This window comes from Phoenix dactylifera, unplaced genomic scaffold (assembly GCF_009389715.1).
Source record: "Phoenix dactylifera cultivar Barhee BC4 unplaced genomic scaffold, palm_55x_up_171113_PBpolish2nd_filt_p 000528F, whole genome shotgun sequence".
Classification (NCBI taxonomy): domain Eukaryota; kingdom Viridiplantae; phylum Streptophyta; class Magnoliopsida; order Arecales; family Arecaceae; genus Phoenix; species Phoenix dactylifera.
In genome coordinates, this window is record NW_024067938.1 from 209,479 (window position 1) to 234,938 (window position 25,460).

At 35.8% G+C, this 25,460-nt stretch overlaps 1 protein-coding gene across 2 annotated transcripts in view; it reads right to left on the reverse strand.

Annotated features, from left to right (window-relative positions):
• Positions 1–20,271, reverse strand: part of LOC103702655 (transportin-1) — a 38,120-nt gene extending 17,849 nt beyond the window's left edge. The window contains exons 1-18 of one of the 2 annotated variants that reach the window (XM_008785169.4): positions 19,881–20,268; positions 17,565–17,852; positions 16,606–16,695; positions 16,409–16,486; positions 16,248–16,328; positions 15,871–15,921; positions 15,524–15,609; positions 11,922–11,988; positions 11,772–11,828; positions 11,595–11,624; positions 11,431–11,490; positions 11,133–11,246; positions 6,625–6,738; positions 4,759–4,857; positions 1,528–1,653; positions 1,377–1,451; positions 1,119–1,190; positions 897–1,007 (exon numbers count right to left, since the gene is read on the reverse strand). In XM_008785169.4, the coding sequence (XP_008783391.2) occupies positions 897–1,007; positions 1,119–1,190; positions 1,377–1,451; positions 1,528–1,653; positions 4,759–4,857; positions 6,625–6,738; positions 11,133–11,246; positions 11,431–11,490; positions 11,595–11,624; positions 11,772–11,828; positions 11,922–11,988; positions 15,524–15,609; positions 15,871–15,921; positions 16,248–16,328; positions 16,409–16,486; positions 16,606–16,695; positions 17,565–17,852; positions 19,881–20,078 (1,797 nt within the window). In that variant the 5' untranslated portion in view covers positions 20,079–20,268. Of the gene's footprint in view, positions 1–896; positions 1,008–1,118; positions 1,191–1,376; positions 1,452–1,527; positions 1,654–4,758; positions 4,858–6,624; positions 6,739–11,132; positions 11,247–11,430; positions 11,491–11,594; positions 11,625–11,771; positions 11,829–11,921; positions 11,989–15,523; positions 15,610–15,870; positions 15,922–16,247; positions 16,329–16,408; positions 16,487–16,605; positions 16,696–17,564; positions 17,853–19,880 lie in introns of both variants that reach the window. The other variant, XM_039119319.1, reaches the window with a different exon arrangement.
• Between the last annotated feature and the right edge of the window lie 5,189 nt (positions 20,272–25,460).

The following is a 25,460-nucleotide window of genomic DNA, read 5'->3' on the forward strand; positions in this document are numbered from 1 at the left end:
TTTAATTCAATACACTCATAGCATTGCCAATTTTCTTTTCTTCATTTTTTTCATTTCCTTTTTCATACTACTTTTATTGATATATGTTTGTCAATTTTTTAGTAGTGTATAATAACAATCTTTGAAAGTAGGCCCACTAAAATATTATTAAAACCAAGTTTTCAAACCTCGGTCTACATATGCCACATAAGATAATTGTCAATTTGTCGTATCCATTATATTTGAAAGTTTTGCATAGGATGTGAAGCATGCAAAAATGTATCCAGGGTTGGTTGTATCTCTGCAAACCAGCAAATTCAGGACGCGTCGAACAGAACCAATGGGGAACCATGACGATTCTCCATGTCGGCTCAGTAAACAGGCCGAGATTTTCTTCGGGGGTCGCTATTGTCCCCTCCTCCCCACAAAGCTAGCAATGAAGCCATGCAAGAGAAGTAGCCCCTTGCTCGATCATCTCCCCCCACACCCCCGCCTCCCTGCCCTGATTTGATTGTCACCGATAAGCGTCCCCCTCTCCCTCCTGCACTCTCTCTCTCTCTCTCTCTCTCTCTCTCTCTGCATTAGGGTTAGGGTTTCCCTTGGCCCTCCCCCTTCCTCTCCCTCTCTCTCTCTCCTCTCCAACAATGACGAAGGCTTTCGAGCCCTCTCTGTCTCTTTTCCTCTTCCCCTCCATCCTCTCCAACTCTCTCTATTTCAGTGTGCCCTAGAATGGCACGGTACAAACCTCTACCATGCTGAACCGGTTGCTAGCCCATGCACCCTCTGATACCGGTTCAGCAAACTTTGACTGTGACCATAAGTTTTATAGACAAATAGGCGGGGAATATGTTCAAATCATCATATCAAACAAGATACATAAGAAAAGGGCATATGAACTCTATAAGAAATGATGATACCTGTGCTATAGAAGTAAAGCACTCGAGCAATGGAAATAGATCTTTGTCACTATTTGAAAGTTGCTGCCACTTTGAGATTAATGGAGGCATCAAAATATCGAGATACTTTGGCTGCCAATAGGAACCAGAATCTCAAGAATAAGCTCCTCATTTAAGTCCAAATTCTTGATAGTAAGAAAAAGAAAAAAAAGGTACAAATTACTACATTAAAAATTTTAAGACCTGATTTAATTCTCCTCCAACTGCATCAGCAAGAGTACCAATAGCATCATAGACAATCCGGAGGTTCCGTCTCTAGTCGTTGAGAAAGAACACAAACAATAGAAACAAGATGAAAAAAGTTGGCTGAGTGACTTGCAAATATGAAAGAATGACATAAATGCATTAATTTGCAACTTCCATGGTACTGCTTGACATAATGAACTAGCTGGCACAGACAAAATAATGAGCTCAATGCACGTAAATGCTATCAGTTCAAACCTGATATTTCCCATAAGCACATAAGAGGTGCTGCAAAATGATTTCCAGGCGTGGTGCCAATTCTTCTGCAGCCTCCTGCCAGCAGCAAGACACAATTGGTATACATATATTTGAATGCATGGACAGTTATCAATTCATAACTGCAGAAAACCTCTTCAAGAGTTGCAAAAGCTGAGCAAGCAGCCTCCTGCACTCGCTTATTAGTATCCAATATCCTTCTAAGTAGTCCCATGAGAACTTTATCAAATTGTTCATGACCATTTTGATGACCAATGCCCTGCATTATCAAGTAAATAAAATCAGGAGAGCAGCCTTGCTCTTTCCCTCACACCAATTCAGGACAAATACACTAGTAAAAAAGAAAACCAATCTAAAGCTTTACTACCAAAGTAATAATATTTTTGAAATGCAATAATACATGATAGTTTGAAATTTTCAAAAAAAAAATCACCAGATAGAAGACTATTTTACTTGTCATCAGAGATACAAATGACAACAACTAATCATCGACGCAAACATAAGCCTATATTAATTTTGAATCCATAAGGATTACAGATATAGTTGTCATATAATGAAACAGTGGCAGTAATTGTGATCCATGCAGAACGAGGTCCATGCAGGGTAAATACTCTTATTTGCAAAAGTACCTCAAGTACCAATTTATGGCAAGAGAAAAGGGCTAAACAGCTATTATGAAGTTTGAGGGAACCAGCTGGTTGAGTTGGTAAAGTCTTTTGGTGTTGATAGAAGAAACTTTAGTTCAAGATTCGTTTTCACCTCAATTCATGGTCCTAATGAATTATTGATGGCCATTATCTATCTTTTCCTTAAAAAAAAGATTAAAGAACTTTAAATATCATTTGAAGCTAGAATAAGATCAGAGATTCATGTTTTGTTGGTAAATGACTCCTAGAGCCTATCTATTTTCTGTTCTGTCATATCTTTGATCAACAAACTTGCCCTTATCTCTTTAAATTTTCTTCTTTTTCCCCTCTACTTTTCATTGGACCAATAGTCATGCATATATCCATATTTGAAATGGATATCCCCCTGATAATATACTAATTGCCAATCAATTTTCCAAGAAAGTTCTTACAATATGCATTGCCCACAATAGTCTTGGAGCCAATAAATAACCAAATACTTTCCCCATAAGGCTTTCCATCAGTGTCCTTAGATTGAAGAATAAACTAACAAACTGTCACTTAAACAGAAAAGACTAAATAAAACAATTTTTATCAAATGTAACTAATCATATAGTACATTTGTTCATATAGCAAGTACCTTCGTGAATCATTTGTTTCACCAATGTTGGCTTCTCATGTCTAACTATTACACGAACCCATTTTGATCATTATCAATAAAGTAGAACACTCCTTGGGGTTTTTTAACCTACTCTAGCTTGCAATCTTAGCCGTCCAACATGCTCTAAATATAGAGCTGAGTTGGCACTAGATAGCACTACGATAACATTCATTAACTAAGCAACCACTTAAGGTCATGTTTAGTTGACCGGAATTGAAATCATGGTTTTCCTACTCTCGGTATATATTCTCAGTATATCCAGTCATGAGAATCCTTAGGAATGAGAGATTTTAATTCTTGTGCTTGGATTAACCTAGGTAAAGTTGCAGAAATAAAGCAAACCAGGTAGTGTATAATATAATACATTAATACCAATACATTAATATTAATATTAATATCTTGTAATAATATTATTAATGTTATAATATAATATATTATATATAATATAATTATATTATAATAATATACTACTGTTATAATATAATAATTATAGACATCATATTTATAAAATAGAATTTAATAATAAAATAATAAAATAGAAATGTATCAATATAACAATATGATAATATAATAAATTAATACTATATTAAATGTAAGAATAATAATGTGACTTCACTGGTATCGAAACATACTCAAATATTAATATTAATACTAATATTTATTATTATGATGATAACAAAACATAATATATAAAATTATATATAATTCTATGACTTATAAGATATATTACTAATATAATATATAATATAATACATTTGTATTAAAACGACGTTAATTACAGTGTTATATGATATTAATATCTTATAATGATATATAACATTATATTATATTAATAATATATTGTATTAATAATATATTATATTAATAATATATATTATTGTATATGAATGCATAAATTATATTCTGTATTATAATATGGACATGTATTATTATAATATTAAATTACACAACAGATAATACTTTACTGTAACATATTTTCCATGTATCTATCATATATATAAATATATATGCATACATATATATATCTTTGAAGTATAGTTTATACTAATTATAGAAAGTGTCTTCTTATTTTCAATCGGGCACATTTCAAAAACTAGGAAAAACTATGCCAAAGAACCCCTTGGTATGGTTTAGCCTTTTCATAGGAAACAGATACCCATTGGAATCATCATTCACGTGTCCAAATGAATTGCCAAACATGGGAATAGATCGTAACAAGAAACTGATACCCATTTCCCACCACCAGTTCCCACGAACCAAACATGGCCAAGGGTATTTCGGTGAATACCATTCAAGATGGATATCTATTCTGAGTTTCTTAGTTTCTTCTTATACTATTGGTGTCTCAAATTCATCATGACTGAGTTAAAATATATTAATTTCAACTTCATGGATTTCAGTTCCAGGTTTGATTAGGTACTTCCAGAATTCATGCATTAGGGAACTTTTGTCTTGAAAATCAGTGTCCTTTGTGCAATAAACTTTGTACTTAAATATGGTAGCGGAGCAATTCTTATAATGGTCTCAGGATTGGATGGTACAAAAACTTTAAATAGTAAGCATGTGAAAGCTGCAAAAAGGTGCATACTGTTAGGGACAAATTACTTAGTGCAAAATCTAAGGAAGACTATTAAGGATGTCATTGATAGGGCAAATGGACATGAAGCACCATGGAAATGTACCTCATTGAGAATGAGCATGGACAAACTAACAAAATCATTCTGCTACTAACTTCAATATTTCTAAATTAACCCCTCTTTCCCTATAAAGTAAACAGTTCCTTTAATCAATATATTTTCTAAGCTAGAAGTGGTTGTCTATGAGCGAAATGATTGCATTTGATCAAATAATAGTGATCATTTTACAAGTACAGAATGCTATAAAATTAAAATGAGCACTAAAAGATGATATTTTCCTTGAATACAGGAAAATAGAATAAGCTGATCAGAAGCCTGTGATATTTAGCAAATAGGTAAAAGAGGATGACAATGGCATGCTTAAACAACTCTCCCAGAGCTCACAAGTAACAAAAAGGCGTTGTTTATCAGTCAATGTATTCTGTTGAATTTATATTCACCTGAACGATGTACTTGCTAAAACGAGAAAGTGTCCAACAGGTGATACTCCGTATAAGAGGAAATTTATCATCCAGAAGCGGTATAAGGAATGCAATAATCTGCAAACAGAATACAAGCAGCCCAGCAATTACAGAAAAGTACACCTCAAAGATTAAGAGTAATAGAGATAGCATGGAACTAATTAACACATATAAAGTAACCAGAGAACATGTTTGAACCGAAAGCAGAAGCAGAACAGGACATTAAATCGTTTTGACAAGCTTACTCAGCATATATGCCAATGGATGGTAGCATTTTAGAGTTCAACCTCCCATGTTAATTTTCACAAAAAGTGGGTTCCCGCACATGACCAAGTGAATGATCAGGGTTGGTGTTAGTGTTAGATTGGCAAATGTCCCTTCTTCACAACGAAGAAGATTGTTGAGCATGCCACTTCATCTCGTCTGTTGTCTCAGCAAATTCTATGAAGTTATACTAGACGTTTGGTAGATGCGGTCTTCACAATAATCATCGGCATATTGAGCTTATCCATGGTATTTGAAAAATACTTAACAGTTTAGAAATTGTCACCCACGCTCTCTTTTGCTCTTTTTAAATAGAAAGCAGAAAGGAATCTTCAACAGGGCATAGTAAGCAGCGAATAAGTCGAAAATGACCATTTTTTTTAATTTTGACCTAATTAAGCTGAATAGCATAAATACCTTTTTGCTTTTACCCTCCTCATTCATTTTTTTATTTTAACCTAATGAACCGAATAGCATTAAATGCCCTTTTGCTTTAACCTTCCTCATTCATGCTGGTCCACTACCTACCAATTTCATCCACCTTCACCATTTGGTATGGATTCTTTCACAATGTCAGAAGTTCAGGTTTTTTTTTATACCCATGCATGGACCACTTTGCTTTATGTATGCATGACATATGCAATAGTACCAAAGTATTAGGTAGAAACATTTCACACACTTATCGCATGCTATATCAAGTACACAAGAAAATGTTCAATTAGTAACAGAAAGGCAGGCTTTGTAGAGGTTATTGGTATGTACAGAGTACCAGTAAAAGGGTAAATAGATCAACTAGTTGTCAAAGGCATTGGCAACAGACTCATGCTGCAGGGTGGCTTTGACAGTGTTTTTCATTTTCTTCTTGCCCCTTGTTTTAATTTTATGCCACTCATTTAGTAGGAATTTCAGCTGTTGAAGATCAGTACATTCTCTTAGCTGGTTACTTTCTATTTAGATAATATGGACTTCTGGAGTCAGAGGAAGGCTTCCAGTCCCCTCACACAATTTTTCTTTATTACATTGAAAAATGCTGATGGTTCCTCCCGCTTTATTAAAGAAAGTTAACAATAATTAAACAGACCTCATTTTAGTTAAATGAACTTATATAAAAAAGTTTGCAGATTGAAGTAGCATTCAGATTTGATTTTCTGGCAATAGAGTTAAGATTCTAGGCCATGCAATAAACATCACAACACATAAAGACTAAGGCCCTAACGTGCTGTCTAACACTTCGGAAAGCGGTTCAAAATTTAGGGCATACAGCTAATAGTGACTTAAAAGAATAAATATCTTCTCCTGCTGTTATTTGTCATACAAGTTTTATTGCTGCTGATTGTTACTGCTGCAGAATATTTTAGTAAGATATAGCACAAAACAATTGTGCCATATAAACCACATAAAATTACAAATATACATACATGTATATATATACAAACAATAATTTACAATATTAATTTCCCAGGAAACAATAAAAAGTAAATCATGTTTCATATGGCATGACTGCTTGCTTATTAGAACTACATAAATTAAGCAATACTAAAATGTTTAACCTTTCACCTATAGGTATTGTCAGAGAAATACCTCAGGAAGGTGGGGGTAAAGTCCGCTAATGCATCCTTCTGCTATGGCACCAATTGCCAAAACAGCAGCCTCCCTCTCCTTCCAAGCAGAATCATTCATAGTTGATAGCTTTTGCTGCAAAAATTAAAACAATTTAAAAGCATGCTAATGAATTAGAAATGGCCTACTGTGGGAGCCTTCGCTGTCAAGTATGTAGCCAATATATCACCCAAATACAAGTTGTATAATGTAATTTACAGGTTACATAATCAGAGTTACGCTCAAATGCAAAGCATTTGGCTCCAAATGTTTCCTAGTGGAAATATCATCAATTTTTAGGGTTTCTTTACTCATGCATCAAATGATAACAAAATTAACAATTTCAACAGCATGATATTGTGTTTTAGTTTGATCTACAGCTTAGAAAAATGCCAAAAAAAAGATATTACCTAGTTATGGCCCCAGGAATCCGAGGTCCCAAAAGAGGCAAACTGGGGACAAATATAATCTTTGAAAATTTTTTTGTGCACAAAATGGCTGCCCTGGGACTCAAACCCACACCATTGCAATTGTTGGCCCAAGCCTTTTACCATTGTACCAAACAATAACCCCTTAGAAAAAAATGAAGCTAGCTAAAATTTAATTTACACATATTTTAGAATATTCAAATCAAGATCAATGGTTTGGAATTGCATTAAGCTAGACAAGATGCATAAGCTAGACAGCTCCAAAATAAATAATTTTTGCTTTCTAGCCATATTATATATCATAGATCATGATCAACGGTGCCGATTTTCATTTCAAGAGGACCTTCATTGATTTGCACTAGGAAGCATTTGGAGCAAAATGCTCCCAAAAGCATTCCATCCTAACTCAGATAATCATACTAGTCTATAAAAGATCATAGAAAGATTACTGTCTAGCATGTGCTATGGATGCGAGAAGAGGATGGACATATATTTAATGCATGGATGCATCAGCGCAACTCAGAAGGCTAATAGACAGTTATGACTCAATCATCCACAAAAGTATTTCATGGACAGTTCTGATCCCATCAAATAAACCTGACCCCAACACATGCAATACATACAATAATTTGATTGATATTTGAAAGACCAAAATGGTACCAACTGATGAATTATTTGATATATGGCATTAATCTGACTATCAGACTTTGTAACTGACATAAGCAATGCATGTGATTAATAGTAGTGAAGAAATTATGTCATTAAAAGATATAATCCTATCAATTAATAATTTTTCTTCTAAAGTGAATTGACAAAATGCACAACCCTTTTGCTTAACAACTATTCATGGATGGAGGAAATATCTGATGAAAAGTTACAATCCCATCAACCAGTATATCAATTCCGCTTTTCATTTAGTATTTATGAAATGTACATTTCAGAGAGAAAAGAGGGATTACATCTATGTAGAAAGGGAGTACAAATCAAGATGGAAATTCACTTCTCCCAGAAACAAATCAAGATGAAGATGTACTTTCCCAAGACAGGTTGTTCCTATATACAGTATTCCATGCCCTATACAAACAGCCTACTTGCCGGGATTCAAATTTAAAAAAAAATAAAAAGAAATAGCAGAACATGCTCTAGTTTGGCTGCAAATCCTTCAACGATATAATAATGAGATAATTGATGTAGTACAGACTCAGTGATTCATCAGATTAAAGGGCTGATATCCGATATAAACAACAATTCACCTGGTTATTGGACCTAAATGATCTTATACTTGTTTGGTCTCGAAAATAATATTTTAAGATCTACAAGTGATATTCATGGCCCTTGGCAAGATACTGATGTTAAAGGTTAAAACTCAAAAGTGCTAAAAATGTGCAGGTGTAACTTGATAATGAAATTATTCTAGAGTTAACTATGATTTCTTGTTGCTTTTTTCTTTTTCTGTAAGCATGTCATCTAATAGCATTGTAATTAAGGCAATGTTTTACAACCCAGTATGTCCCAACCTGTTCCTCAAAAATAGCATTGTAATTAAGGCAATGTTTTACAACCCAGTATGTCCCAACCTGTTCCTTTGAGGAACCGAGACGTGGAGTAGGGGCAGGACCCCAATATTACCCCATATGGGTGCTCTACCATCCCACTGCAGTCCCATCCAGGAAATAGCTGGAGCATGGGCCAAAACGGACACGGCGTCGCCGTTCTGCTCCCAGCCCACTTTTTCTATGGTCTGAGGAGGGTGAATTCCTTTAGCAAGAAGCAGGTATAGAGAGACTAGGAAAAGAGAGAGAGAGAGAGAGAGAGAGAGAGAGAGAAGAAGACAATGAAGGGGTGGTGGTGTGCCTGATCCAGCAGCTGACACCCTCTGAAGCATCGGAGGGGGGGAGAGATATAGAGGGGGTGGCAGCAACAGCATTATAGATCCATTGAGACGACAAGAAGGTTGGGTGGGAGGGAGGGAAGGGGGGGAGGGAGAGAGAGAGGGAGGAGGGAGGACATGGCAACAGAGGTCAAGGTGCAAAGAGAGGAAGGGACAAAAAAGGAGACACGGTCAAGAACAAAGTGGGGAAGGAGTTTCGCCGCCCTCAAAACCTCATCGAAACTAATTCAACTGACAGTTTTTCTGAATTGTAAGGAGCAAAGTTGCCATTTCAACCCTTAGTAAAGCAATGACCTGTTGAATGTGACCTTAAACATCGAGTTTACATTTGTTCCGGGATGCTCCACCATTCTAGTTATAGAGACAGGGCGGGACATGGCATATCCTGTTCCGTGGGAAACCCAAGAATCCAAGATGCTCCCGTCCAACAGAATTTGAATCATTAGATTAAGGAACTGGAGTTAGATATATGGTTCAAATTTTTAGCCCCCTTAGATTTGGTATAATCAAGGATCTATTAGAACTACTAAGAGGGGTTCTAAACAAATAATCTTCTGAGACCTAAGATTTACAAATTATTAAATTTGCCATTTCCTTGAATTGGATTTTGCTACTCACCATCTTATATGGCCTCTTGCTCTTTCTTCCATCTGCTAATCTCTTCTCTTCACAAAGCATCCTCTCATTAATATCACTTTGTTGTTTTCACATTTGCTCGAACTTAAAGCATCACTAATTTTGTTCAAAACTTGCAAGCAGTTCACTGAGGAAATTGTTCAGCCACCTGATTCTGTGACAAGGTGCCACATATCAGCTGTCCAAGTCCCTTTGCGCATCACTAACATTCAGAGTAGTTATATAAGAGATATTTGCACTTTTTCTTTTCCAAATGATCCCATATTTCAGCACGGTTCTTGTTTATTTTGTTAAATGTTATACAAGAACCAAAGCAGACTGTTGCTGCATCTCTTTGAGGAACCACTACAATGAAATAAATTCAAATATGCAAACCAATATAGTCTGAATGGCTTATAAGTTCTGTATTTCAGATTCAAAGCTGCATGCAGAAATATTTAAACACCAGACTGGTTGAAGCAAAAAATCTTATATCACACTATTCCAGACAACCTCAGAAAGGTGAATATGTCAGAATTTGGAGACAAGCTGGACAAGGTACACTTAGAACCTATTACAAGTTTACAACCATAACCAGCGAGCTTCAACTCAACAATTTGGGTTGGCTTTTTGAAGCTTTCTTCATGGACTCCGATTAAGAACCATCAGGTATTTGAAGCAAGCAAACACTAGACCAAATTGGGCAGACCCTAAGTCTTAGATTCACACTTCATCATCTCCAAAGTTGAAAGAAAGAAATATTTTTAATCATTTAAAAGTCCATACCTCTTTTGTAACAAGTCATGCATAATCATATTATTTTCATAGTTCCGTGTTATAATTCATGCAATAATTTGGGTCTGAAGGATTGTTTCAAGGTTCATTTGTTATATTAATGTATGGGGTCAGTTAGTCATCAAGGAAAACTAACATTTTAATGGATTTTTTTTTGCTTCTGATTGTGAAAAATAAGAAAATAGAATACTCTCTACAGATGTTTTTTGTATCATGATTCAAGAAACATGTTCAAAAGGGGTTTTTCATAAGAAGCACTTTTTTTGAAAAAAAATGTAACTACCAAGGAGTAGGCATAGCTCACTCTCACTATATGAATTATGCAACTGCATACTTCCTGACAGGTTATGTTCAGAAGCGGTTTGAAGCTACTGATGACAAAGGTAGGTCACAGAAAACAAACAGCATAAACATGGCTACATAAGCAGCAGGGGAAGTAAGATTTTGGCCAAAATCTAGCATGCAATTAAAAGAATTTCCTCTGATATCAGGACCAAAATCAGTTATATGCAGTAAGAAAATCCTAACTCTAGCACAAATGATAATCTAGACTAAAGTTGGACCTGTGAACTTTCACTACCACAGTCCAAACAGATTGACCAAGTAATAAAAAATATGTTCTTAAAGATACTTATTCCATTTCAATAGAACAGTAACCAATTACAAACCATTTTTTTTTATAACTTAGGCACAAACATAGATGAACTCTTACCATTATAACTATAAGTACACACGTTTTAAGAGCAAGATTTTACAGTTACCTGAATTAAAGGCATCAATGTAGGAAGAATCTCATCACCAAATACATTTGACAGAATATCCAGTCCAGCTGCACTGCATTTCCGTAAATTCCAAACATTGACAGTGTCATCATCCTGTAGACAGCAGCAATCAAGGAGGCATAAGCAGAAGAAGATCAGAGTTGATGGTTACAAAGTTGTGGTGTCAAAATCACCAGTTCAAAAAGGCTCAATATTAGTGGCTAGAGTAAGTGATGAGAATAATTGTGAACTAAAGCAGAAAATATAAATTAGGAAACAGGAAATTGTAAGAATGTACGTCTTCTTCTCCATTATCAGATCCATGCAATCGTGATGAATGGAAACGAGGCTTCAGATCCTGTCAATCAAGATGCTTTTCTATATAATTCCCAAGCAATAAGACGATAAATATGTACACTCAAATGAAGAACAAAATGAAAACTGTGAAGGAAAATAAAAAACCTGATCCCTATCTGGAAAAGATTCATCTTCCTGTTAGGAAAGAAAACTATATCCATTAGAACAAGTTTACCTTTGAACAAGAATTTTAAAAAAAAAACAATAGTCATATATTAATAATAAAGATAACTCCAAAAAGGTAACCACAAGCAAGTGAAACTTGTAAAAAGAATAGCATACCTCTAAATCAACAAGTGACTCATCATCATCAGCGTACACCATATTTGACATCAAAACCTACAGGTGTTTGGAATAGAAGTACATACATTATAACAAGGTGCAAAACCATGTGGTTAAAAATTGATAGTGCTAATGGGGCATAAGAAATACTGGAATCAAGCGAGGTAGAAACTCTCTAAAGCCATCCGGGGGCAAATTAGCATCGCAATATGCTGACCTGAGATGTTAGCCCACATTCAAGATTAGCCACTTATGATATTGCAGATAGCAAGAAAACTACAATTGCTTACTGTCTATATATGTGTATATATATATATAGATAGATAGATATGAGTTGGTCTATACTTTATGCTAGCTCCTTATAAAACGAGTTAGTAATTTTAAAATCGATGATAAACCATTCAAATTGAATATCCAAACTGAAGGCATGATCTACACTGCAACAAATGCCTAGAAATCAAAATTCACATATTTTGGTGGCATCTAACCAGCATCAAGCCAGTACAAAAATAAATGGTATCAATTCCACTAGTGTAGTAAATATGTAATAGGGCACAGAAATAGAAAATCTGCTTTATGAATAATGATCTACACATCTTAAAGCATCAGCAGGTGTTAATTCATTAGGTTTTGATGATTATATCATAGTAAGGCATAGAACCATGCCATAAAACTGTCCATTTTAACACTTACTTGATGATTAGGTTAGAGACCGCTAAAACAAATGAATTTTTTTCTAGGCTTTTTTTTGTAGCCAATTTGGATCTTAAACTTGGATAGTCCGATATCAATTTTAAACTGTTAGCTCCTTCTACAAGGAGTTAACATAAAGTGTTTAGCCCAACTAAAAAAAATATGTATGTCAGTATGTATGTATGTATGTATGTAACTCATCAATTAGTCTGTATTGTTGATTGCATCCAAAACCACAAAGGTTGCATCCAAAATAAGCTCGCATCATTTTATGCTAACTAAAGATAAACTTACTGCTAATATTCAGGTGATGTAACATGGTGTATGCTATTTATTTGCAAACAATATAGTGTTGATTGATTTAAAAAAAGCAGCTTATATACCAAATTGTATTTACAGAAGAAAGCTTCAGAAGTAAGGGCTTATAGATCAATAAACAAGAAATAGCGCATAAAGAAATGTTAATTTAGTGAGAATGGCAGTGAAGATATGGTCCCAATTCAGTTTAATGTATATAGATATCACAAATTTGATCGGTCCCATTATTTGGGATCTATCATATAAAATAATGGAAGATAGATGAACATTTGGGTTCTATCAAATAAATTAATGGGTGATAGATGAACATATTTATGATATTATAGAACTCAAGCTGATTGTATGAAGTGGAGAGGTGCCTCTAGATATCATGTGATCCATGCATACCTTGGAGACTTGAGGGAAAATCCTATGGAGCAATAATAAGGCCTATAGAATATTGGGAGAACAAAGGGCTTTCGTGAAAACAAACTGTGGCGGGAAATCAGATTGTAAGGCGGATGTGCATAAAATTGCAAAAGTAAAACTAAAAAGGAGAGATTGATCAATATATATATATATATATATATATATATTAAAGAAGCCATAGGAGTTTCACATATCAAGAACACAGAGATGGATTGAGCATGTACAACAAAGATCTTAAAGAATTTTTTTGTGTGTGTGAGTGGAGGGGCACACTTAAGGTAACATAGATAGAAGTTGTGAGGAAAGATATTAAGAAGCTTGAAATAATATTACAGTTGGACCTACACAGAAATATTTAGAGAATAAGGATAAGCAAAGCCGACCGTAAATAGCTAGGATGAGGCAGGCCGATTATAACTGTCCGAAATCACAAGCATAGAAAATCAATCAATGAAGCCAATATTTCATCATTGCTGACATATCAATCAGACACTGACAAATATGATCTACAGACATCTATACATACATATGTACATGCTGTATATGTACGTATGTATGTATACATGCATACATACATATATATACATACATACCTACCCAGGCATACATATATAGATACATATAAAGTGTCAGCCTGGTATATCCCTATATATTTTGAGATAGTGGCCATCAGCTTGATTGATTAGGCCAATATTACTTAATCATTTTGTTTAGCATCTTCAATAGATTTTTTTTAACTAGGAAGAATTAAAATAAAGGCATGGAATTATAATCGACCTTTCCTCCACTCATCGAGTGATATATCGATATCTTGATTTTTATAGATCAATTGAGATCTTGGGATCTGTTAGTCTCTTTTGAATATCTCCAGCATTCCATCTTGGCCAAGCTAAATTGTTATCTCAATTTATCTTGATATTGGTCACAATTGAGATTACCAAGATATTGACTCGTAAGAGAGAAACCTCAAAATGGTACTAATAACATATCTCTTACATATAATGGAAATTTTTGCACGACTAAGTGTCGGCTATTCATTCAACAGACATTCACATGATCTCACATGAGGGGGAAGAACCCAGCAAAACTGGAAGCAATCAACCAACTAGAAACAGGAAAAAAAAATGACCCAGATTCTTTAGAAAATCATGACCATTTTACTCAAAATCTCAACAGATTGGCATCTTAAATGACTTAAGTTTTTTCTTTAAAAAAATAGATTTTTAAGAATAGAAAGAAAATGTTTAAAAAGAGTTTTAGAAACACTTAGATAGAGGGGAAAAAATGCTCTCCCATAGAGAAAGGGCAAGACTAGTCCTGTTAAAAGATAACCCTTTTAGAAACCTTTATATTATTCGTGACTCATATTTTTAAAAGTCTTGATGCATATGCTTTGACATACTTTAAGAGTCTCAATATACATAATTTCACATACATAGCACATGCCTAAGACTAGTCCTATTAAAAGATACCCTTTTACAGCTAAGGATCAAAAGAAAAAAGAGCCTCATATTGTATCTTCACAACTCTAAGCCAATGGTTATGAACACAATTTGGAATCTTCTTGTGTAAATCCTACAATTAAATCATATAATGCTGTTGAATCCATGGCACTATATTTTCATGAACATGTGTGCAGGTCCCAGAAGTCAAAAGTGCACTGCAAATGATTTTAAACAAATAAATTAAAACTAAAGAACAAAAACATATGTAGAAGAAATATCAATGTATCCCGAACAAATAATCTAAAGATAGGGGCAGAATTTTGTAAAATTAACAGAAACAATATATATATATATATATATATATATATATATATATATATATATATCAGAAAATATTATAACGAAAATCAAGCGAATAATAATCTGATTCATATTTGAAAGCATTCTTTTGCCCTTAAAATATTAGTAAACAAGGTGGAAGAGAATCAATTGAATACATATTTAGGAACCTTGATTTACAGTAAAATCACCTTTAACCACAATAATTTTAATTATTCTATAATACTAAAGTAATGTAATAAATTTTCTACAAGGCCCCCTTTTTCTCCAACTTCAAAATGAGCATCCAAAAAGTGCATTTGAAATGTCAGATAACCATAATTGGACTTTGCTGACATCACAAAACATGCCTCATTTTTTCTAAGCTTTCACCATGCAACAAGCATCTCATTATTACCAAAACTCCTACCAAGAAACTCAGATGAAACTTAAAGTTTGTATTTAACTAATATATAACCATGAAAACTACAAATATTAGACTGCTAATCAATCACATATGTATTTTGTGAGCTTATAATTATAGCATGATACTGTTGGCAAATGATTTACCAAAATTCACAAGCCTCCAGAGCAACCTCATCATCAGGATCCTTGTTAGCTTGCAAGATGTATTCGATCACATTTCTCAAATGTGGCTGCAGTATAAAGTTCAAATGTCAATTAAAGAAGGAAAGAAATTTCAGGGTGGGCCCATGCAACTTACTGTGGATCTCAATCAGGATATATGAACCCAATCGTCAAACATTATTAACCAGGACCAGGTATGATGCACAAATAAATACCAAAAAAAGTAGCACAGATAGCAAGATGCAAAGCAAGAATTATAAAATACAAAAACTAAATAAAAGTAGAACAACAGCAGAGAATTAGAGAACAAATGGATCCATTGTACCTACCTCCAAGAATGATGGCTGGACTTCAATTAGCTGAACAAATGCAGCACAAACCTATGCAGCACAAAAAAAAAATGAAGTAAAGAACATCACAAAGTCAAAGATACAAAGCATTTCTGAATCATGACAGAACAGTTTCGATGAGAAAGGCAACCACATATTAAATATTAAACACCAGAACAAGCATGAATTTCATTATAGAGGCACAAGTGCTGGTCATCCAACCTTAATGAAAATGATTATGACAGTGTCATAATCATCACTAGCTTTCAAGGACTTCTAATACCAAGAAGTATTTAAAAATTGAAAGTGAAAAATTATGGCAGATCAATTTCAGAGATGGAATTTTCACAAAGTTCAGGGCTTCAAAAACTACAGACCAATTTCCGAACATCTGCAGAAGAATCATGAGTGAGAACAAACAACCCCTGAAGGTATTGATCCATGGTCATAAACAAGGCCTGCACAACGATTCACATTACATGTCAACCATAAGCTTTGATTTTGCTAATACTGAAAACAAGATGTTGGATTCACTTACTCTGGGCATCACTACAATAAACTGATTAAGAGAACCCAGTGATAGCTTTCTGAGTACAGCATGTGGAGACTGAAAAAACTGAACAAAAGAAAAAGGATGATTCAGTCTTTAACCTCATATATTACAGGTTTCTATTGACAGAGATTGCAGAGGGCATTTTAGATATTAAATAATTAAATTTTCAGATATTCAATCACCTGCAATAATCTCGGAATTAAAATGTTGATCGGCCGTTCAGATAATCCAGGAACATCAACATCAAGCTCTTCAGGAATGTCCTCACAAATCTGACATTACAGATTGAAGTGAAAAATAATAGCTATGGTCTCTAAAATAGAGCTCTTCAGATATTCCAGATGATCACTTTTAGATGGCATTTGTCCTCATTATGACCCATTTTATGTTGTTCTCAACAGATCTATTGTACAAGGAGGCTTAGCAAGAAAACTGCAATCATAACAGAGTAGCTTTTGAAGATGGAGAAGAATTTAACGGATTCCTCTTCTCTAGGTATGAGACTTCATTAATGAACAACACTAGTGATGGGCTCCAGTGCATGTTCAAGTGTTCAAGGAAAATTCCAATGTTACAGTCAGCGGATAATAAGCTATCTTGAGAACTAACAGAGTGTTGCAAAATAGGACTTGTCTTCATACCATGGAAGGGCTTTTGACACTGCAGAGCTAAGTTCACCACTGATCCATCATGAATTGCATGCCCAGACATTCCATACAAGCTCATAGCTAATGCATGTTATCTTGCATGATAACTTTGAATATTTTTTTCAGGCAGGCATTCAGAAATTAATATCAACTATAACTACAGGAAGTTGTACTGTAGTACATATATTTGCACAAATGCGTCCAAATTTAGCTGTCTGCAGAGTTCCTTGGAATCACACCATTCCGATATAATTCAAAAACAACAAGTCTTTGATTTGAGTGGGTTCTTAGTTACGTAAGATCCTTTTCTTTTTTTTCTTTTCTTTTCTTTTTTTTTTTCTTTTTTTTTTTTTTGGGGGGGGGGGGGGGGGGGGGGGGGTTGGCGGGGGGGTTGATGTAAATTAGCCAAAAAGAGCTATAACATTACCAATATAAGATTTTTCTTAATAAGTAAAAAAAAAGCACGAACTATGGATCTGGTTAAAAGAAGCTACCTTGTATATGGCATCCATGGCACCTTCCATATGATTTGTGTCATTACTGTCCAAGCAACGAACGAGAGCTTGCAACAGCTCTGGCCAACCAATAACTTGCCCTAATTGAACAAGAACACTGACAACTGTACCAACTGTGGATCTGATGGTCCTATCTGTTGCCCCTAAACATGGCAACAACTCCGACTTAATATAGTGCTGGTGCGAAGGAGACAAGGAACTGAAAGTCGCCCTGAGATTGTTTTTCAATAGTAATCCAGCAGCCTGTCGTATTTCCACTGATTTACCCTGTTTTGTTTTAAAAATGGATGACAAACAGCTGTCAGCAATATATTTTAACATGGCAAGCTGCAAATAGATACCAGTTTACCAACAATGAATTTCATGTCCAAACACTTAGCAGGGATAAAGAAATAAGATGTAGACAAAGGCATTCCAAATAAGAATTGCAAAAGGAGAATAATATAAAAAATATCTCGTAATAACATAAGATTAGGTTGACTTGTATCTTATTTTCAAATAAGGTAATTAATCGACAATGAAACCAAATTGCAAATATCAATTTAAATGTTGCACATTTGTGGAAACACGTGCACCAACGTCGGCAGAACCGGGACCAAGCACCATACCGGTTCTCCAGCGGGACGAGTCGGTTCGAGCTGCATCGTGCCGAGCACGTACCGACACAGTAGAAGAGGCAGGAAAGAAAGAGAACGAGAGAGGAAAAGAGAAAGAGAGAGAGCAGGGGAGGGAGGGGGGGAGGGAGGCCGGTGTGGCTTCCCCTTGCTGCCCCGGCGCCGGCCTCCCTCCCTCTCCCTCCCTCCCCCGCTCGCTCTCTCTCTTTTTCTCTATCCTTCTCCTTCTTCACCTCCAGCAACGGTTTTCGTTTCCGTTGCCGAAACCAAGATATAGCAAGTGCTTAATATTGAAGATAAAATTCCTTCCAGTTCCGATCAGCAATGCATTGCAAATACAAGTGCTTTCACATCCTGGCACACCATAATCACCAATCATTTTCAGCCACACCCCACATCCAACTTAAGTTTTCTAAAATTTGAAATAATAATAGACATCAAATCTTGTCGCCACAAACCTTGCACGGTTACTCCAATAAGTCATGAACCCATCTGCAATAAGTTTATAACAGAAAAGCAAGCTTCCAAAGGACTATCAAAATACAAATTCTCATCCAGTAGAAGGACCACTTATCGCTGACTTCCCTCATGTCCGCCGCAAGAAGTATGAGCAATGCATTTTATCCATTAATACACCAGAACCACACTTCAGCATACATACTAATTAAAATAACTAATTTAAGTATCAATATTTCATCTCTACTCAATTTACAATACAAAAACTGGGGGAAAACGAAAATCAGAACAAAATATGCTTAAAACTTTGGTACTTTAAAAAAATAAAATTACCATATCCAATATGTGTTTTTAAAAGGAAGAGAACTACAAAAGAGTATGCCTTCTTCACTATGTTGATCACAATACTGTTTTCTATCTGTTTTTGGTTTACATGAAGGATCTTATCATCCTCAGTTTATTCTTCACTTAAATTGACTCCACTTAGTTCCAGATTCTTAATAATTTTTATGAGTGTTAGACAGAAGAGAAAAACAAGAAATTAGCCAATAGTGCCAATAACACCTTAAGGTCTAAGCCGCCAAATCTGCTAAACCAACTGAAACTATATTGAACAGGCTGGTACTACCACAAGTAGATTTTCCAATAACATGTTGGCGCATATCAATCTTTCCAATGAACCGGCAAAAGCAAGCTTGTTCGAATTGGCATGAAGCAGCCGATACAAGCTAGTACGCCCAGGTTTTTGCCACATAACCAGTGGGTACACTGAAACCCATAATATTCCAACACGGAATCTGAAAAATCAATCACAAGAATTCTACAAATCTATTTCCGTATAATTTCCTAATCCAACAGAAATCATGACCGACCAGGATATATAACTATATTTTTTTTTCTCCTAATCATCTCAAACCATTTATAAATGACCAAGAAAACAGGAAACATCACATGACACCCGTAAACCTCTATACCATCTTCCGCGAACTATCAGAAAGACTCTCGAATCACATCATGATCAAATCAAACTCGTCAAAGAGCAACCAAACACTCCATACAGCAACAACCAGCAATCGAAACTAAAACTTGCCCAAACCCTAACATATCCCGCGTCAAAGAAGTAACCAATAAACACCTCCATCAATACAAAATCCGTATAAACTAGATATATATGAAAAGAGAGAGAAGGCCGAGGATAAGAGGGAGAAGAAACAAAGGAGAAAACCTCGGCGTGCGCGAGGATGAAAACGAGATAGTTGTTGAAATCGGGAAACTGGCTATAGTGCTGGAGCTGCTGCCAAATCCGGGGCTGATCGGAGTTAGGAGAGATTTGCTGCTCCAAGAGGCCGCAGATCTCGCGGAGCCCCTCCTCCTGGGGCTGCCACAGAGCCGCCGCCGCCGCCCCAGCCGCCGTCGCCGCCATCGCTCCTCCGCCGCTGCCGATCGGAGAAGAGGAGGGAGGTGAGGACAAGGAAAGGATCTTGGGGTTCGTATGGAAGTGTGGGGTTCGTGGGCGATTTTATGTGAGGAAAAAAGAGGAGGCGGTGCGCTTCTTCGATGACGGCAGCGCGAGCGGCGGTGACGTAAATTTTCCAGCTGCGGAGGGGGTAGAAGTGTAAAGAGGATTTTATAGAGGGGTAGGGAACGATAGAATTTGAAGGCCGAGCGAGACGGGTGGACAGCTGTCGGATTTCTTGGACGTTAAGAGCGGGCCGGGTTTTATGGACCTTCACTTTTGTTCTGGGATTAGTCTACTCGGAAGGAATAAAGCACTGATCAAAAGGTCGTTACTTCTCAGTTGGTCTCGTTTGTTAAGAATATATATTAGGTACAAATTCCATTACGGCATCAATTATCATACACATCATGCTTTAAGATTCATGCCCGGTAAATGATGCATATTAAGTATTTTTTTTGTAAAATTACCAAGAGTTAGGTATCGGTGATCTATACCAAGATTCACCGTTTCGATGCCGGACTACGTACCAGTATCATACTAGCACAATATTAATACGGTATAAAATTTTTTGACGTACCGAATGTTGGTCGCTATACAAATCAAATACCAGTACCGAATCGATATAATACGGTATACTCCATACCGCTTGGTTATGACCGCTGGCAATTTATGTTTAAGTTTCACGCATTCGCTAAAAGTTATAATTTGTATAAATTTCAACTGATTTGACCTAAGTTTTAAAAAATTATTTAATCTTTGCAACATAGAAATGCATTTGTGGCTGACAGGTGCGGATCGTATATAGGCCATGGTAAATTTCTGAGTGTTGAGTAATTAGTAAAGTACCGTCTGGAGGAAAAAGCAGGATAGGTGTGCAAGATAAAACTATGTAAGATCTTTTTTTTTTTTTTGCTAAAGACGAGTTTTTATACAATACGTGTACGAATACACCCAATAAAGTCAAAAAATACTAACTCACGGAGAGCCAGTGGCAGCTCCCCCTCCCCCACCCAAAGGGTGTATCCTGAATGATGAGCCGCGAAGGCAGCCACCCAATCGGCTGCCCCATTGGCTTCTCTAAATACATGCTTGGCCTGAACGGCCACCCCAACCCCACACATCATCCCTATATCCCGAACCAAGGGGTGGTGTAAGATCTTCATGTTCAGATTATTCATCTAAATAATTGAATATATATTTTTGAATTGTATAAATATATAGAATTATTTTCCAAATTAGGACTAATAACAATTTGAAGCAAATTCGTATGAAGATTAAAGATCCCAAGATTCAAAGCATCAAAGTAAGCAGGGCAAATCGTGAGAAACACTCCTTTATTTGTGAATATTTGTTTCTTTTTCGATCCTCAAGTATTTTTTTTCCTTAAAAGTATATTCATTTCTATCATTGCACAATGATAATGATTCTATTTATACAATTCATTTCTATAGTTTATAGTTGTAGTTGTATACCTCGCCATATCCTTTAAAAGACAAACAATTCTAATGGCATAGAATCATATGATGCCTCAATAATACTATCAGCAACAAAATAACATGTTTGGTAAAATTAATTTTGTGCCCACTTTTTAGTATTAATATCAAAAAAAAATTCAGGACAAACCAACGTTGCACTTTTTTTTTTTTTGCTAAAACAAATGATTCGTACATTTATGGTACATATATATCCTAAAAAATCAGAAAACAAAAGATTCTGAAGTACTACAGACAGCTCTCCATCTCCGATCTACAAAGTACCTTCTGAATAACTAGCCATATACGAAGCTACCCAATTCGTGGCTCCGTTTGCCTCTTTGAATACATGCTTGGCCTGAAAGACCATCTCATCTCTTATCATTGTCCAAATATTTCGAAGCAAAGGATGGCTCTCTGTTGGAGCCATTTTGAATCTAGCCGATCACAATGGCTAAGTCGCCCTCAAACATAACTAAGTCGGTCCAGAATACTCAGCTTTTGTGTTGCTCCTTAAAATTCCTAAAAGAAGGTGTGCTTGTGCATTAGAGCTGTACAATTAATGATGCTTCCTAGAATCAAAAACGAAAGAAATTTTATAGTTTTATGGATTAATAAAAAACATAGCCGGTCCCGGTCCTGCCAAAGTTTTCATACTGTCTCCCAATACATTTGTAAATAGTTCCACCCTGCATGTCATGCATGAAGTACATTATTCAACAATTATCTGATCAACATGAGTCATAAAAGGACAGTCGCAGCTTACAAGGTCATCAGCCGGAGGCGCACGGCTGGTTCCTATGGAAGCCATGATCATGAGGCGGCCCCATCATAAAAGGATCAAGTAACCACGAGGCATCATAATAACGAGCATCTCATCAAAGCGAAGCACCACCGCCTGACCACAAAAGAAACCCATATTACCAAACGGCGTGCCTCACAAGATGGCTCATCATTTAGTAGATGAAAATGACAATTCTGAGGACTCAGTAGCCAATCTATAGAATAAATATAAAGCAATGAGATCATCGGCTTTCGAAAAAACATCCAAAACGAAAAAAGCCAAAACATACGTAACAGAAAAGAAGCCCAAAGCCCCCAGGACTTGAGGCTTTTTCATGTCTTGTCGCCTTTATTAACAAGAACAGTAGGGTTACTTTAGTAAGCGTGACATACTTCTTCAGATAAGCATTTTTTTCTCTGACACCTCTATCTCGATAAAAGAGACCTTTAATAATAAGAACAAAAAGACCAGGTAAAGCAGCTCTTCTTTTACAAAAAGCTTCAGACGACACAGGAGGAACACGAGGAATCAAAAATTAGTTCTATACCAGCTCCCAAGACCAACCCTCCCTTTTCTTTTCTCCAAAGATATTCCTAAGATCAACCTTTTGGCTTGCTGACCTGAGTTTTGAAGCATGAAGTGCACTCGGGCTTAGTCAATTTAATCTTAATTAGTTTTATTCTATTATAAAACTAAGCTTACTGGGATGAGTTGATCACTGTTAAATGAAATGGGAGGGCACTTAGTTTTGGCTAACTTATATGCTCGAAGGTATAAGCCATTCGAGCAATACTACAAGCATGTTACATGGCACGAGAGAATTGGTATAGCTCGAAATTTATTGCTATAAAGAATTAATTATTTATTAAATTACCTAATCAGTATTTATGGATGTAATGAACATTTTATGTTAGCATAATTTAGGGTATCACTATAGAGCTATTCAAATGTCTGCAAACTTGGAATAGGTTGATCCGGAGCTGCATGCAGATTGGTTACTCAAAAACCATGAATCTACATTTGCTATGGACATTATTGAGAGAAAGGACCATTGGATATGGTCGTAGCTAAGCAATGCCTTATGATGCTGCGAAGAACGACATTATTTGCCACCCAAAAATTAAAACCGGGGAATGGATATGAGAGATAAAAGCTGATCAAAAATGAGAATATTGAGATGGATGTTTCACAGAATTAAAAAAGAACTTCAAACATCCAGTGTTATAAAAGGAACACTAGATGCCAATTGAAAATGAGACAGATCGACTCATTCCAATTAGTAAGGACCAAAGCAGAGAAGCAGAGGCCCGCCCATCATCTACATTAAGTGGGATCAGGTAAATCACCTGGGCTAGCCATTAGTCACGGGAACTGGGAAGCATTAAGGACAGTCCCCGTCCAGATCTTATGACACAATCGTTAAAGAGGGATCACTTCACCTGTCAGCTAGCACAAATCCCAGCATTTTGAGTACTTGGCTTTCAGGTTGGACAACAGAAATTGCAAATCTTGTGTTGGTGGAAAACCATGGATGCTAAACTTCAGGGTGCCACTGTTGTTTGCAGAGCTGTAGCTTAATTCCCAATTTTGAGCATCTTGGCAATAGTCTAATAGACATACCAGAATGATCTGATAAAGTGGAGTATGCTTGATCCCTGAATGATAACATTGGCTAAACAGAGCTTGGGTTGTTGAATAAATAGTCTAAAATAAACAACAGCTACATGGACAACAATAACTCTACAAATCAAAAGAGTTATCTAGACATCCAACTAGTACTCTTCCACACTTACCATACCAGTGAAAATGAGGCAATGAAATGAAGCCCATAGACTTACAGATGCTTGCTCCAGCAATAAGGTCTGGCACCAAAGTTGGTCAGCTTAAGAAGATATGAAACTGAAGGCGCAAGCATTATACAACAGAAGAAAGAAAGCAGTAAGAGAACAAATCTAGCAAAAAGACAACCAACTCCAGCTAAATGCTTTGGCATCAAAGCTGCTCAGCTTCAGAAGTTGTAAAACTGAAGGCATAAGCTTTATAAACAGAAGCTAGACAGCAACAAGAAACCAAAGTTAGTGAAACGACAGCTGATTCCAGTTTCCATAACCTCTGAACAAGAGAACTCCAAAAGATAAACTGCCAAACAGATGTGGATACCGATGCCCAAGTTACAACATAAACACACATACATCAAGAAGTTGGGAATTAACAATCTGATGCCCATGTAACAGTAGGGTTCAAGATGAACCACAAGGCAGGTGATGGACCAGCATATCTATTCAACATGCAGTGATCAAATTCATTTTATGTCCAGGAAAAGAATGGAGCTTGATCAACCCGAGCTCGAATGATAAGCTTTCCTATGTCCGGTGATAAGGAAACTGAGCTAGATCAAGATTTGAAAATTCAAAAATCAAATTCAAGAGTTCAAAACTCAAGCTCAATTTTGATTCACTTAAGTATTTAGTAAGGAAACCAAGCTAATCAAGATTTGGAAACTCAAATTTTTTGGTACTCAAGCTAATCAAAATTTTTGGTAAGAAAACCAATGTTGCAGCTTTCATGAAAAGCCAATATCACAACTTTTATAGAGATTCAACTATAATAATTTTGGTAGGAGTATTATGGCATTTATAGAAACTCAAACTATGATTGTAGCTTGGAAATCTGTCTTCAATCACTTCAGAGAACTAGAATTCAAATTTTAAATTTTTGAATCTGATTTTTTAATTCTCAAATCTTGATCCAGCTCAATTTCCTTATCAATCACTTGAGACTTAAAATTCTCAATTCAATCAAAGAAAAGAATTAAAATTCTCAAATCCTGATTAGCTTGGTTTCCCCATCAATCACTTGAAAGAATCAGAATTCAAGTTCTGAATTTTCGAGTTTGACTTTTGAACTCTTGAGTTGATTTTTGAATTTTCAAATCTTGATCTAGTTCAGATTCCTTATCATCCAGAACATTCAGTTCCAGAGCAAATAACAAGCAGCATCTATGCAGACTTCAACATTTTGTTTAAATATACTGGAAGAGTATCTTAAGCACATTTCTATAATATCAATGTGTCTGGCTACCATAAGCAT